Genomic DNA, 14,863 nt, shown 5'->3' with positions numbered 1-14,863 from the left:
TGAAGTCATACAGCATCTACTTTTGATCACAGTGGAATTCACTTAGATATCAAAAAGAGAAAGGTAACTGGAAATATCCACAAATTTGGAAATGAAATAATAATAATGCACTTCTAAACAATAAATAGTTCAGAGCAGGAACCACAGGTAAGTTAGAAAGTATTTCAAGGTGAATAAAAATGAAAACACAACACATCAGAATTCATGAGATAGAGTGAAATTACACTTAGAAGGAAATCTTTAGCTTTAAATTATTCTATAAAAAAGGGAAAGATCTAAAATTAGTTATCTAAGTTTATACCTTTAGAAGCTAGAAAGATAAGAGCAAATATGACCTGGTGTGAGTAGAAGGAAGGAAATAAGATAAGGGGAGAAATCAATGAACTAGAAGCAGACAGACGACAGAGGAAACCAATGAAATCTAAAGCTTGCTCTCCAAAAAAAGCAATAAAAAAATGTATAAATCACTTAGGCTGATTGACTTTAAAGGGGGAAGATTCAAGTTGCCCACACCTTGAATGAAAGGGGAGATTTCATGACAGTCCTTTGGACATAAAAAGGATAATAAGGACATACTTCAAACTACATCATGCCAATAAATTCTGAGATGAAACTTTGTGAAATGGACACTACTTCCTAAAATTAATCCTCAAATAAATAGAAAACTTGAGTATATTTATGTTAAAGAAACTGAATTCATAATTTAAACTCTTCCCACAAAGAAACTCCAAGCACAGAGGCATTCACTTGTGAATTCTATTGGACATTTAAGGCAGAAATAATGCCAACTTTATACAAACTCTTCCAGAAGACAGAGGCAGGCAACACTCCCCAACAAATTTCATGAGGCCAGAATTGCCCTAATACCAAAAGCAGATGAACATATTATAAGAAAGTATAACTATGAACTAATATCCCTTGTTAATATAGATGCAAAAGCCCTTCACAAAATATTTGCAAATTGAATCCAAAACAAAAAGATACTATGCCACAGCCAAATGGAATTCCTACTAGGGATGCAAGATTAGTTAAAAAATTTAAAATAAATCAGAATTCAGTAGTAACAGAATAGAGGGAAAAAAACATGATCATCTTAACAGAAATAGAAAAAATATTTAACAAAATTCAACATCAGTTTATGATTAAAACTCTCAACAAATTAGGAATAACATCAAAATTGAAGGCAAAAAACATACATTCCAAGATTGAGAACAAAGCATGAATCTCTACTCTTACACCTTCTCTTCTTCTATTGTGCTAGGTATCCTAGCTAGTGCAATAAGGAAGAAGAAGAAATAAAAGCATCTAGGTGTACAAGGAAGATGCAATTCTCTATTTGCAGATGTGGAAAATCATAGGAAATCTACAAAAAGCACCAGACTTAGAGAGTTTAGCCAGGTCAATACACAAAGCCAATTTTATTTCTATAAACTACAAACTTTTGGAAATTGAAAAATTTTTTAAATTCATTAGCAGTAGCACTAAAAATATGAAATACTTAGTGATAAACTTATCAACATATACTTAAGAGCTTTTTATACCGACAACTATAATACATTAATGAGATAGTAAAGGAGACCCAAATTTGTCAAAAGATATACCAGATTCATGCATCAGAGCATGCAACTTAATATTCTTAGACAATTCTTCCCAAGTTGTCCATATATTTAATATAACTTCAATCAAAATCCCAGCAGATTTTTTTCTGATAGCAATTTACAGACTGATTCTAAAGTTTCTTTGGAAATAAGAGGAACCTGGAATAAGCAAAACATTTCTGAAAATGAAAAAATAAATTGAAGGACTTGACCTGATTTCACGACTTACTATAAATCTATAGCAGCCAAGACCGTGTGGCACTGGTCTGAGCACAGAAATGTCTGTTAATGGTTCACGACTGCAAGTCTAAAGACAGAGCCACACATCCACGGTCAACTGGCTTTTGACAAAGGTGTCATGATGATTCAATGGGGGAAAGGACTGTCTTTCAAAAAGTATTCTGGTGCAAAAGGGTGTCTGTATAGAGAAAATGAATCTCCATTCTTTTCTCCCCCTCTTGGAGGTGGGCCCCAAAGAATCCCATTCAATCCCATTCCATCCAAGAGAAATGAAAATATATGTTGCAACAAATGCTTGTAACTTGAATGCTCATAGCAGCCTTACTCATAAAAGCCCCCAACCTGGAGAAAGCCTAGATGTCCCTCAATAGGTGACTAGGCAATCAAACTGTGGCCCAGCCATACTCTGAAACAGTACTCAGCCAAAGAACGGTGGACACTGATACACACAGCACATAGACATGTCTCAAAAGCATTAGGCTGAGTCAAAGAAAAGTACATGTACCACATAATTTCTTTTAGAAATTCTTAAAAAGACAAACCTAATCTGTAGTATCAGAAGCAGGTCAGTTGCTGACAGGCACCAGGAGTCAAGGGAGGAGGTGAGCATGATGGAGTACCAGAAAACTTTTCCAGGTGATGTAAATGTTTGGTGCCTTGTTTTGGTGATGGTTACAAGGGTGAATAAATTTTTTAAAGCTCATCAGAATATATACTTGAACGAGAGCATTTTATTATGCATAAATCATGCATAAATAAAAGTGATAAAAAGTCCAAAACAACACTGCTGCCTGCATGAAGCATCCTGCATGCTGGGGGCTGCAAGTGGTCCACGTTTTTGGCTCACAGTCTGAGCGGGGAGGACAGACGCTGGGCCGGAAAGACAAGCGTGGACTGTCACCCGGTGTCTGGGGACAGGGTGGGAGGGGGTCACTGAGGGACTGAAAGGGCAATGTATAAGACTGTCTCTGGATTGGTATCTGGCTTTTGAATCTGTAATAATTATAGGGCTTTAGAGTCAATGGTTAACTATATATCTGCAACCACAGGGGAAGCCTGGAGCTGCCTTCTTTTTCTTTTGACTCGGGAAATGAGAGCAGGACCTTACCGGAGAGTTGCTTGACGGCCACGGGCCTCACTTTGTAGGGAGTGCTGAAAGAGAGAGGGGACAGCTCAGAGACAGTCCTGGCGTGTCTGGCAGGGGAGATAAGGGTTCGGGATGAATTAAAATTCAGTGGATTCACTTGTTTTGAAATTAGTTTCTTTGGCCATTCTGAGCTTCCTCATTCAGAAGCATTCTAAATATGCATATCATTTAAAGAGGAACTTCCTCTATTAATATTCATTATTTGGGCAATAAAAAAATTTTGTGATCAGCACCACTCCTGCTCAGAATCCTCTGGGAATGGCCAGGACTCTGCCTGAGTTGCCAAGTCTGTCCCAACACCCGGCTGATGCACAGAGGGTCCCTCCCTCGCTTGTCTGGGCTCACGGCCACCACACCTCCCAGGTGCACGAGAGAGGATGACGTCAGTACCTTAGTCGAAAATGCACTGGCATCTTGGTGATGCCACCCCAGTAATCATAGATCTGGGGAGGTGGCGAGACAATACTGGTAATATGTATCAGACGAATAGTTAGTCCCTGAATAGGAGGGAAAGATGATTGAGCCAATGGAAAATAGGCCAAAAAGAAAAGGAACAGGCAATAGCCAAAATAGTTTAAAAAAAGTCACCTCAAGGGAAATGTTATATTTTTACCCAGAAGTTTAGCAAAACTTCAACCTGGTAGCAGGAGATGGGGAGAGATGGAGTGGCATGTCCCAGCAATGTCCCTGTGCCAGAAGTGCTGAAGACAGGCACCCCTGGACCAGACTCAGGGTCGGGCTTATGAAGAGAACCCTCCATGGCCACACCAACCTTGGGATATCTTGTCGACCCGAGCGGGGCCTGACTCTCCCCACAAAGCCCATTTCAGCCTGCAAAGCACACTGGGGGGTAACGCCTCACAGGGCCCGGTGAGCTGAGGGGCGGAGGCAGCCGTGAGCGTGGGGCTGGGCACAGAGATGAGGCCACGAGCACCTGCAGGAGCTCCCAGGCTCTGTGCCCAAGAGCCCTGGGCTGAGTCTCTCGGGCCCCCGACATTAGTCTTGGCTTCTGGGTCCTTAATCTTCGTGACTTTTAGGATCCTGAGGCCATGTTCTCAGAACAAGTTGTGCTGCTTCCATGGTCCATGAGCTCCCGACTCACTCCGAGTTGATCTCCTTCCCTTCTTCCTCAACAACCAAATTGACACAAAACCACTGTCTCTTTAAAATGAATATACTTGCCTTTTACTGTATTTGTCCTTTCCCAAAATGCAACAACTGCCTGGGTGCCGAGACCTCTCTTCAAGCACATGTACGGGAGGTGGCGGCTTGGAGCCCCGCTGGGATCTGGGAGGCCTCTCTCCGGGGCTGCGGGGAGGGCGCAGATGCCATCCTTGCAAGCCCACAACCGCTTCAGTTGGTGGAGAGCTACTTGTATTATAACTTGGCTAAAAGCAGCAAGCAAGGTGCATCTGTGTTCTGTCACACCTGTGTTGTGTCACTCTGGCCATCTCCTCTCTCCATGTGCCCGGTCATACGCCCCACCCCTTTTCACACTGTTGAAGCAACTGTACTCCCCTTTGATGAGGATCTTGAAGCAGCAGTGACAGAAACAGAAGGGGCAGAGGCGTCCAGAAGCAACACCTTTGTCAGCTGGGCACCCTGGGATTCAGAGCATTCTCCTACCCAGGAAGGAGCACCTGGACTGGATGGCTCCCGGGGGCTCCCAGCAGCATCTGAACAAGGCCGGGCTGTGTCTATTCTATTTGCTGGTCATTTGGACTCAGGGTTGATTATACCAGCCACAGAAGAGCGGAAGCTGTTCGGCCCAGTGTTAGATTAGAGTCCCTCTGACTTCCGTAAATGTGTTTAAGGTTATTTAAAAGGTTGGCCTGAATGTTCCCTGATTGGCCAGAGGAGACTCAGGAGGCCTAGAATGGTTAACAAACTCCACGGGGTTGGCAGAAGGGCCAGGAATCCAGAGGGTGCACAGAGGTGGGACACGCTCTCGCAGAGGAGTCTGGACAATGTCCTACAGCTAACAGAGAGCGCCATGCTGGCGAGCGACGGGATGAAAGGCTGATTTTTCTAGAAGGTGGACAAAGCTTGACTGAAGGGCACTCGGAGCACAAGCCAGGCATCTGGGCATTGGGAGGCCCAGACCAGCAGTATTCTGAAGGAGTCGGAGGTCATGATACCTGGCTTGACATGAGCCCTTGGGATTTGGCAAAGGGCTCATGGAAAGCCTGTCCTGTGAGTGGGACCTGGGAGGAATCCGGGCGTGGTGGACAACACCGGGGCCTGCAGCACGGTGACTCCTGAGTCTGAGGCGAGGGAGACAGCAGGTGACCAGGCCCAGGCAGGTGGCTGCCGGCGTCTTCAGAAGAGGCAGAAACAACAGAGACATGACCTGACTGGCTGCAGGGCTCACCTGGCCGATATTTGCTAGGAAGAAACAAAATTGATCCAGTACTTCCCAAGGAGAGGAAACCCCGTGTCTGGTGGACGTGAAACCTGGAGTGGAGAGGAGTTTTCTGGGTTTTCCACACTTCATATCTGTGATGCTCACTCACCCCAGGCTGAATAGTAGAACCAGCTGGTGAGCTTTAAAAAAGTCTCATTTAAATCCCACTTAATTGGTCCAGGAGGGGTCTGGGGGCTGGGGCCTGTTAGAAGGTGCCAGCGGTTTTACTGCGGCAGCGTCAAAGAACTGGCTCAGATGGATTAGTTTCCGCTGGTGTGTTTAACACGGATGGGACCCCAGTGGTGGCTGAGGATGTGGACCTGCAGTGAGATGGGTGGACCAGATGGCCCCTGGGGGGGCTGCTGCCCAGCTGCTGGGCTAGGGGGCTGGTGATGTCTGAGAGGACAACCAAGCTCTGTAGAGAGAAGACGTCGGAGCCTCGGAGCCACGGAGCCAGGGGTTCTCAGCCTCGGCACCACGACGTTTGGGGGCGGTGAGTCTGTGGGGGGCCATGCTGTGGGAGGCCGAGCAGCACCCTGCTCTCTGCCCACTGGATGCCAGCAGCACGGCTGCCCCTCTGTGACAGCCAACATGCCTCCAGACCGCTCCACCTCCCCTGGGGACAGAGCTGCTCCTCGAGAGCCGCTGGCACAGAACAGGGGACCAGGCCGGGGCGATGAAGGGGCAGAGTGAATCGGCTGCCTCTCAGACACTATTTGAACGGGATTCAGGGGGAAGGCAGCTTTGCTTGTCAGAGGCCAGCCTGCACTGTCAGGCACCAGCTTGCATGAGCTCTCTGCCAAGATCACTGTAGTCTTGTGACGTCAGGGGTGACAGGTCACTTGGACTCCTTGTGGAGTGAGATCTGGGTCAGGCCAGAGACTAAGGCGCAGTTTACAAGAATCTCGCTGCAGGCTTTGGGGAGCCAGTTAGCCCTGCTCCTCTTGGAGTCCTCAGCTGATAATCTGAGTGGGAGGGTTCGGGGGCAGGAGCTCCTGATGGTGACATCAGGGGGACTCGTGTGCACCCAGCGGAGCCGAAGTCCACCGAGCATGAGTGACAGTCGTGGCTAGGACTCCCTAGGACTCTGTGCCTCCCACAGGGTTGGCTGTTTGACCAGCTCCCTCTCCAAAGCCTCAGCTGACCTGAAGAAGGCTTGTGCCTTCGCCTATGGTCAGGGGATCCTGCCTGCAACCTGGGTGGGCGGCTGATAGGCCGCTTCTGGTGACAGGAGGAAGAGCAGGTGCTCCACCCCTGGGCACTCGGGTTTGGGCACACCTTGAGGGGAGTGAACTCAGAGTGGAGGCCCCAGGCACCCCATCTCTGGCAGCTCAAACATTTCCAAGCTGTCTTTAAGGAGCGGCAGATGCTCCAGTCTCTGGGACATGAGAGGGTCTGCCTGGTGCCTGACTTCTCCTGGGGGCCCCAAACTGCTGGTGGCTCATTCAGGGAAACCTGATGACCCCACTAACACACATCCCTCAGAGCAGGTACTCAGTGAGGGACAGGAGCAGCAGACATAAGTCCCCAGGGACACCCCCACACCAGGCCCCTGCTCCCTGGCCGAGCAGGAATGCAGCGCAAATTCTGCCTCTCCCAGAATTTACTCGCAAGAGTAAAGTGGAGACCCAGGGACTGTGCAGGCCACTGGGCAAGGGGGCCCCTACTCAGAGACCTCCGCCTTGGGCCACACAGTGCTGGGCTTTGATGATTTTACACATTCTCTGATAGGTTCACGGTCGACCCGTTTGCTTTCCAGGCCCCTCCGGTTCCCTCCTGGGCCTCCCTGTCCTGTGCAGAGCCATCTGGGGACAGCACTTCACCAGCACCAGGACTTGCCCAGAGCGCAGACCTCCGGCATCCCGCAGGGGCTCTGGCCAGGGGGTCCCCCACAACCTCCCCCGAGGTGGACAGAGGGCCGGTTAATGCAGGGTCCCAGGCCCAACCCTGCAACTTGTGGCTCGGCTCTCAGGTTCCCCATAGAGCCTCCTGGGGGCGCCATCATTGGGACCTGGAGGCAGCGCCCTTGGAAGGCTTCTGGTCGTGCTTATCAATGGTCCTACCCTGGGAAGTGGCTCATGCTGTGAAGGAACAAGCCGAAGCCTTCACAGCCCTGTCCCTCCCGCCTCCCATCTTTAGTTTGAACTCAGATTTTCCTACAGCAGAAAATTAAAAAATCAACCACAGAGACCCTCACATGCATGTGGAGACATGTCAGAGACCCTGCGAGAGCGAGCAACGCAGCGGGCGGCCACTTACCGTTCTGAATTTGCCGGCATGGTGGGGTCAATGGAGACCATGGCATCGTCTGTGGTCAGGAGGGAGATGGTCGTGTTCCTGGAAGAGCCAAGCCAGTGTTTTCACCCATGACGTCCTTCCCCTGGGCGCACCCTCTGGGCCCCTGTGAGCTGGGAGTTGGAAAGGGCAGGAGCACGAGCCCCAGGGCCGGGCCCGGCCAGAGCACCGAGGCGTCAGCCTCAATACACGGCGCCCGTTGCTAAGTAAGGCTACGTGGCCGGGTGTCATTCTAAGTGCTTTGTAGGTTTGTAAGTAATTTAAAATGGGAATTGGAGAAAGTCTACTTTACTGAGTTTGGAGATTAAATAAAGCCATGGTAAAACAGAAATGAACGTTCCCGTCAGCCAGTGATGGGTTCGGCTCGCCTGCCTACTGCCCCTGCTTTGGGAGTCCCTCCAAGTGGGCATAAAGCTCTCCCGCAAAACAGATGCGAGTGGGGAAGCTGAGTCCTCCCCAGCCTCGGCTCCCTGGGGGCCGCTCAGGAGCGGTGTTGCCGTGACCACATCACCTAAGCTTCTCTGGTCTTCAGTTGTGTTTTTAAAAATCAGTGCAATGGGGGTGACACCTCAACCTCAGTGTCTAAGGACGTTGTCTGTAAATACGTAAATTTTATATATCCATTAATATATGATATGTATAAATCATACACATTATGTATGTTACAAATATGCATAAGTTTATATACACACATATATAAAATAAAAGAAAAAAAACACATTTCTCATCTCAAAGTAAAAGATGCCCTAAGCTGTGCCATTTGCTGTCACTTCGGGCAGGTAATGCCAGGTCTTGACTCGTTTCCTCTCCTGCTGTCTTTCCCTGACACCTGCCTTGGCTGGCCCATAACTTTAAAGTTCACCGCCAGGCCACAGCTACCCCGGACCACTCTATAACTGGAAAGTCAGAATGGAAAATCCACTTGCTCACATAAAGTATGGATTTGGGAGAAGAACTTTTCTGGGATGCTGTAGGGCAGATTCCTGGCCTTCCCAGCTGATTTCTGCAGTCGGTCTTTCCTGGCATGTGGATCTGTGACCAGCCCCTCGACAGCAAAGGCCCCCGGTGGGTGGTGTGGGGCTGGGGGCCCACCCCAAAGCGCAGCTGCCCTCCTTGCTCCAAAAAGGAACAAATGAAAGAAAATAAAAATTACTAAGACTGCCTGGGTTTCTGCCTAAATCTGCCCAGTGACCTCCTCCATGTAGCCACAGTGGTGCCTGTGGGCAGGGGGCAGGCAGGTGGCAGGCAGGTGGTGGGCAAAACCTCCAGAGTCTCAGTCACCATCTGAGAGGGCTCGCCTGTGCAAGGTGACCCCTGGGCCCCTCTGCTCCTCTCACACCTGGGGCCCGGGACTCGCCCTTCGCAGGCACCTTCCTGTCAAGGTGCAATGAAGAGGTGTGCAGGTGCCAAGGTGACCGTCAGCTGGGCGGCCTGGCCCACTCACCGAGGCAGGCCAGTGGCGATGCAGAACAGGTCCATGATGTCGCTGGAGTTGCAGTACTTGCTGAAGACCACCTGCAAAACAGAAGCAGGGAGGCTGTGAGGGGCCAGCAGCAGAGGGGCCGGATTCTACAGCGGTGTCACATTCCACAAGCTTTCTGGTCCCGACTTTCAGGGTTATTTTAAAAAGAGAAAAGGTAACTGGGCTGTGGAATGGCGCACGTGTATCTTCATTTGGCTGATGTATACAGGCTGTGGAAAATGTCATTCTTTTGTTCACTGCAAAGGGTTGTGAAAAATAAAGCTAATGCCATGTAGACACACCTGTAGGTCACACGGCTGCCACATGCCTGGCATCCGTGACACTGACTTACTGGCTGGCTTAGTGACACTGTGCTGCAGGGAGTCTCTAGTGACCTCATGGGGGCCATTAGGTAAAGAATGTGTATATAAATATATATATGTTTCAAAGGTCATTAGCTTAAAAAAAAAGGTTGTATAACTAAGTTAAAGGGAATCACAGAGTGAATGGGCCTGACATGAACTGTGGGCCTCACAGGGAAACGAAGTGCAAAGGGCCTGGCATCCAGCCTGCCAGGCAGGGGGAAACATGGTGGCCTCAACATCTCTGGTCCAGAGGGTCCTGACTGTGGCAGGGGCTGCCCATGAACCTTCAAGGCTGGATGGTGGGTGGGCAGCCCCTGCCACAGCCCCGTTTCCTTCCCCAGGTGCCTTCCCCACTGTCCCTGGGATGGCCGCCAGGGTCCTGCTGCTCCTGGGCGCGTGAGCAGGCCAGGAAGCGGTTCCTGCTCAGGGCCCCCTGCACACCCCGTTTCAGCCGAGGTCAGTTTGCACCTCCCTTCACTGGGAATGGTGGAACAGAGCAAGCGGATATTCCCCATGACCTGAGCCTTCTGGGACCAACATGGCTTCCCGTGGGCTGCCGGCCTGGCACCACTGAGACAAAGCCAGTGTGTCTGGCTGGGGGCTGCTGCCTGCTCTCTGAGCACCCTGCACTGTGATATGGTAGTCATGGCTGGGCCCTGGGGACCCCCAGGCTGGCAGCAGCCTCTGTGTGTCCCCAGCCTGGTCTCGCCCCAGTTCCAGCCTCCTTGCTTTCTAGAACCCAGACTTGTTCGTGCCACTTTTCTGTGCAGAAACCTTTGCTGGGTCCTGCGTGCCCACAAAAGAAGGCCTATCACCTGGGCTGGGCTCCCACGGTTCTAGGGCTTGTCCTTTGGGTCCGAGTCCTCACCAACACCCCTCCCCTGCTCGCCTCCTGACCCCGTCCTCTGTGGCGCCCCTTCCTCCCTTGTTCTGGCCGTCAGGATGCAGTGGTTCCCTGAGAAGCGAGACCCCACAGCCAGAGGGAGCCTTGCCTTTATCTGACTGTGTCTTTTCTCCATGGCATGTCCCTGTGGTTCCCAGCACAGGCCTGGGTCCTGCAGTTCAGGCCAAGGCGCTTCTGGCTGTGCCAAGAGGGATGTGGCCAGGAGCTGGGTCTGGGGTGACACTCACCCACTGACACAGCTCCTTTCGACTTTCCCATCTCTACCTCTGTGAATTTCCTTCCCACCTGGTGTGGTCGGCTGTGTGGTCATTCCAGGCCCCAGTAAAGGTAGGGGCAGGCTCTGTCTGTGAACACTCTTGATTTGCCCGAGACTCCAGAGAAGGGCGAGGGGCTTGGCCAGGGAAGTGGAGCTGTCCTCCTGGGGTCTGCTCAGGAGATGCTCCCCACCGTGTGCATCCAGTTGACAGAATGCTGACATCCGGGCCCCAGCTCAGGGATTCTGAGGCAGTGGGTCTGGGCTGGGCCCTGGGGGTCTGCATTTCATTGGATTAGGAGCCACTGCTCCAAGCTGAGCCCTGTGGGGTCTTGCCCAGCAGAGAGGTGGCCGCTGAGGGCGCCATGCTCCCCCTCACTCGGGGTCCCTGCTGCTGTGCCATGCACATGGGGCCTGGCGAGGGGGTGGGGGGCACCACCAGCCTGGGAGCAGGGGCAGCTTTTGCCAGGCTTCAAGCAGACCTGGTACCTTTACGGAGTCCCTGCCCTGGATTGGGGGTCCCGTGGGCACACCGGCATTCCTTGGCCAGTAGGGACTCCATCCAGCCCCTCAGGTCACAGGGCAGGGGCCATCTCAGAGGTCACATCTGGCAAGACCACTTCAAACCACAGGCTTTTGGTGCTAGACCCAAGGAGACACAAGGGGAGCATCTGAGAAGGGCAGGTGTATGGCCGTGGGGTGGCGGCCTCTCCAGAATGGCCTTTCCCGGGGCCACTGCAGTCATCGGGGAGGTGGAAGTTGCTCGCCTCAGTCCTGACAAGCCATGGCTTCTCCGCACTTCAGTGTTAGCCTCTGTAAGATGGGCACAGGACTTTGGCTGTCACCTGCAGGTGGCCTTGCTTTGCTGTGACACCTCCCGAGTGCTCTGAGTTTGTGCCGGCACTGAAGGAGGACCACCTCAGAGCCCCGGAGGGAAGGACAATGTTCAGCCTGTTCCGGTGGGTCGACAGGGATTTCTAGAGCTCTTTTTCATTAAAAACCAGTTTCATGAGATTGCTAACCCAGAACTTACTGGAAGAACAAAGTACAAAGGACTGAATGAGCAACGGGGAACTTCACTGAGCTCTGCAGTGATGTCATCCAAATCCATAAATAGTGCAGGGACGTCTGGATGGGAGTCTGTGCTTGCCTGCCTGGCCTCGGGGCAGCAAATAACAGAAGCTCTAAAAAGTGCAGCTGTGCGGTCTAGTGGGGCAAACTCAAGAGGGCTCATATGGCACACGGGTGCTTGGCTGTCCCCAGGCACACCATCCAGCCAACTCTTAGGTCCAGTGAGCCAACAGTGAGGCCAGCCTTACTCTGTGGTCCAGAAGGACCTCTCTCCACGGTTGTTTCTGACAATGGGCTGGGAGGCAGAGAGGAAATCTGGAGTAAGCAGGGAAGGTTACGCAGGGCATCTCCCATGGAAAGTCATGGTGCATTCATCTGTAAATCTGTCTCAGTGCGCCTGCCCTGCAGCGTGTCACCATGGTTCTTTGCCTTTGAAACTGGCTGTGACATCTTACTGGTCCTGTGTTCACCTAATGAGTTAGGTGAGAATCTGTGATGTGTGGTCCCTGTGCATCTGTGCGAGCGTCATGCTTTTACCTTCCTTATCCAGTTAACAGGCATTTAGCAGGGTCAATGCAGGGGAGAGGCTGGGAGGGGCCGCACCTCAACCCCAACCGTGGCTGGGACAGAAGCATTCTTCGCCAGGTGTCTGGACCAGCTCCCAGCCTAGATGGGCAGTTCCTGGCTGTGGGCAACCAGCCCAGCCCCGCAGAAATGCTTGGTTGGCCTGGGAAGACCCCCCAGGCAGCCAGGAGGGCACAAGGCTTTTTGTTCACTGTTGCAGCATTTTGCAAATCCTTTATTATGTATTCAGAAACAAAGAACTTTTGTTCAGAAAAAAAAAGTGTTGATAAAATTAAATTTAAAAGTGAGATGTGGCAGCATAAACATTAATGGAAAAATAAAGACTTCTGCCCAACTTGCGGCAGATTAGGCCTGGAGCCCGTAAGTACAGGTGGACACCCCAAACTTCCTCGTGGTTCGACTGGCAGTGCTGTGACATAAACCAACACAAGAGAACACATGAGAGCTTGGGGGCCGCATGCCCTTGCACACTGATCTTCCTTCTCGCTCAGCCAGGGCCTGTGAATGTCAGGGGGAACTAACTGTGGAGTCTGGGCCTTCCTGCGGCCTGCAAGGCTGAGTGCCTGAGACTCACTGAGAGGACCACAAAAGACCCATCCTAAGGGATCCCCACAAGGAAACTGAGGCACACAGAGCTAAAGGGGCTAGTCAGCATTGTGTCCCAGGCCACTCTGTCTGGTGCACACCCCTGACAACATCTATGACTCTAGGCTGTTCACACGTCTTTGGCGTCTACATTCAAACCAGCCTCCTGCTGGCGATGTTGTGGCAAGAGTTATGAGTTCAGCGCTCACTCCTGCCAATTACCCCTCTGTCCACTGGCTTCTCTTTCACACACTCCTCACGGGCAAGACCGAGGAGCACATGCAGCCTCTGTGTGCCATTCTGTACTGGGGTCGGTCACATCAGCTCCACCTGCCTCTCAGGGCTGTGATGAGCAGCATGTGACGGAGCATGTTTGGAAGGAATCACTCAGGCCACCACCCCTTTAACACAAAATTTAATGTCGCGCCGCAGCTGCCCAGGAACCCCGCAGTCCCCGCTGGCTCCAAGGTCCCTGGCTCTGGGTGCACGCCTCCAGGGCTTTCTGAGCCGCCAAATGCACATGGACGACATTTTGCCACACCTTGTCTGGCACCTATGTTACTGCAGCACGACTTCAAATTACAATCCAGAATTTCCAGAACTTGAAGGAAGAGCATCTAACCCAGCTCCTCTGCTTCCATTGTTTCTTGGGTAGGGAACTACCCTTCGAGTCCAGAAAGGCAGGAATGGAGGTGTGCGGGCAGGTGTGTTGGGTGTGGGAGGAGGTGTGCAGGCAGGTGTGTTGGGTGTGGGAGGAGGTGTGCAGGCAGGTGTGTTGGGTGTGGGAGGAGGTGTGCAGGCAGGTGTGTTCAGGGGGTGATTCTGCTGCTTTGTTGGGACTGATCAACAGTAAACAAGACAAGGAAGAGAGATGGTGTCGCTGGAGCACACACAGGCAGACTGCACTTGTGGCTTGGCAGGACCGGCCCTGACCCATCCCTATTGGGGGCCCAGGAAGCGGGAACAGCGTCCTGGTCAGGGCTGCACCTTTCAGCCGGGTTGGCCAAGTGGGGCACCTTTCTGATGGACGTCCTCTAGTTCATAGCAGAACCCAGGGACTGCAGTGAGCAGCCCCCACCCATCACAGTATGGGGTGCCTCCACCAACTGGCCATCCTGGAAAGGCAGCCCTGGCTCCTGGTGACCCCGCCCTGTCCCCAGCACCTGACCTGACTGGACAGGACCCATCACCTTTCCTCACAGGAACTTTACCAAGTACTTCAGAGCTGGTGGCAATTGAGCGCAGAGCCGCGGGGAATCTGTCCTGGGCTGACCACACTGGCTCACTCATGATGGAGGGACAAGAGGGAGGTGCTGACCACAGGGGCCAGAGGAGGCCTGGGAGGGAGCAGAGCAGAGCAGGAGGCGCTGGCCTGCCTGGGCTTCCTGGCACTCCGGGTCCTGGGGACCGTGACAGCCTAATCACAGACTCTTGGTGAGACCCCCTCACACCCATCAACCCCAAGCAGAACCAGAGCTTCCTGAATTGGCACAGGACCGTTTCTGTTTTTAGGTATCGAAAGCATCGCGACCAATATGCTTAGGACAGGCTGGGAGTTGTGGGGCAGGTGGCGGAAGGGCTGCCAAACCCGAGTCCAGGTGGCTCTGGGCTAAAGAGACAGGACGGGGCAGTTTCCAAAGGACTGGGGGGATCTCTCTTTGACTTTGAGTGCAGAGGCCTCTTCCTGGGACGTGGTTCCATTGAGGAAGCGCCTGGTGGCTCTGTGTTCTCTGCTGTGTCCCTGGACACCCCATTCAGAGGCTCACTGGGGGCAGGAGGCAGGCAGGGGCCCTTCAAGCTCCCGTCCACAGCCACACATTGTGCTGTTTTGGTCCCAAAAGGCAGGAGGACCCAGGGGGTCTCCAGATAATGGAGTTTCCTGCTGTGAGGTCAGGCGGGTGAGGACCGATCGTTGCTGGATGGGAGCTCCCAGAGGGCACTCTGGGGTCTTCCT

At 52.1% G+C, this 14,863-nt stretch overlaps 1 protein-coding gene across 3 annotated transcripts in view; it reads right to left on the bottom strand.

The window, feature by feature from the left end:
• The window catches only part of PDE9A (phosphodiesterase 9A), an 89,174-nt gene that overhangs the window by 52,283 nt on the left and 22,028 nt on the right, over positions 1-14,863 (bottom strand). For all 3 annotated transcript variants that reach the window (XM_036876878.2, XM_036876879.2, XM_036876881.2), the window contains 3 exons: positions 9,129-9,199; positions 7,649-7,726; positions 2,947-2,990 (listed from right to left, as the gene is read on the bottom strand). In XM_036876878.2, the coding sequence (XP_036732773.2) occupies positions 2,947-2,990; positions 7,649-7,726; positions 9,129-9,199 (193 nt within the window). The remainder of the gene's footprint in view (positions 1-2,946; positions 2,991-7,648; positions 7,727-9,128; positions 9,200-14,863) is intronic.

Source organism: Manis pentadactyla, chromosome 1 (assembly GCF_030020395.1).
Source record: "Manis pentadactyla isolate mManPen7 chromosome 1, mManPen7.hap1, whole genome shotgun sequence".
Classification (NCBI taxonomy): domain Eukaryota; kingdom Metazoa; phylum Chordata; class Mammalia; order Pholidota; family Manidae; genus Manis; species Manis pentadactyla.
This window is presented reverse-complemented; position numbering and strand designations above follow the sequence as displayed.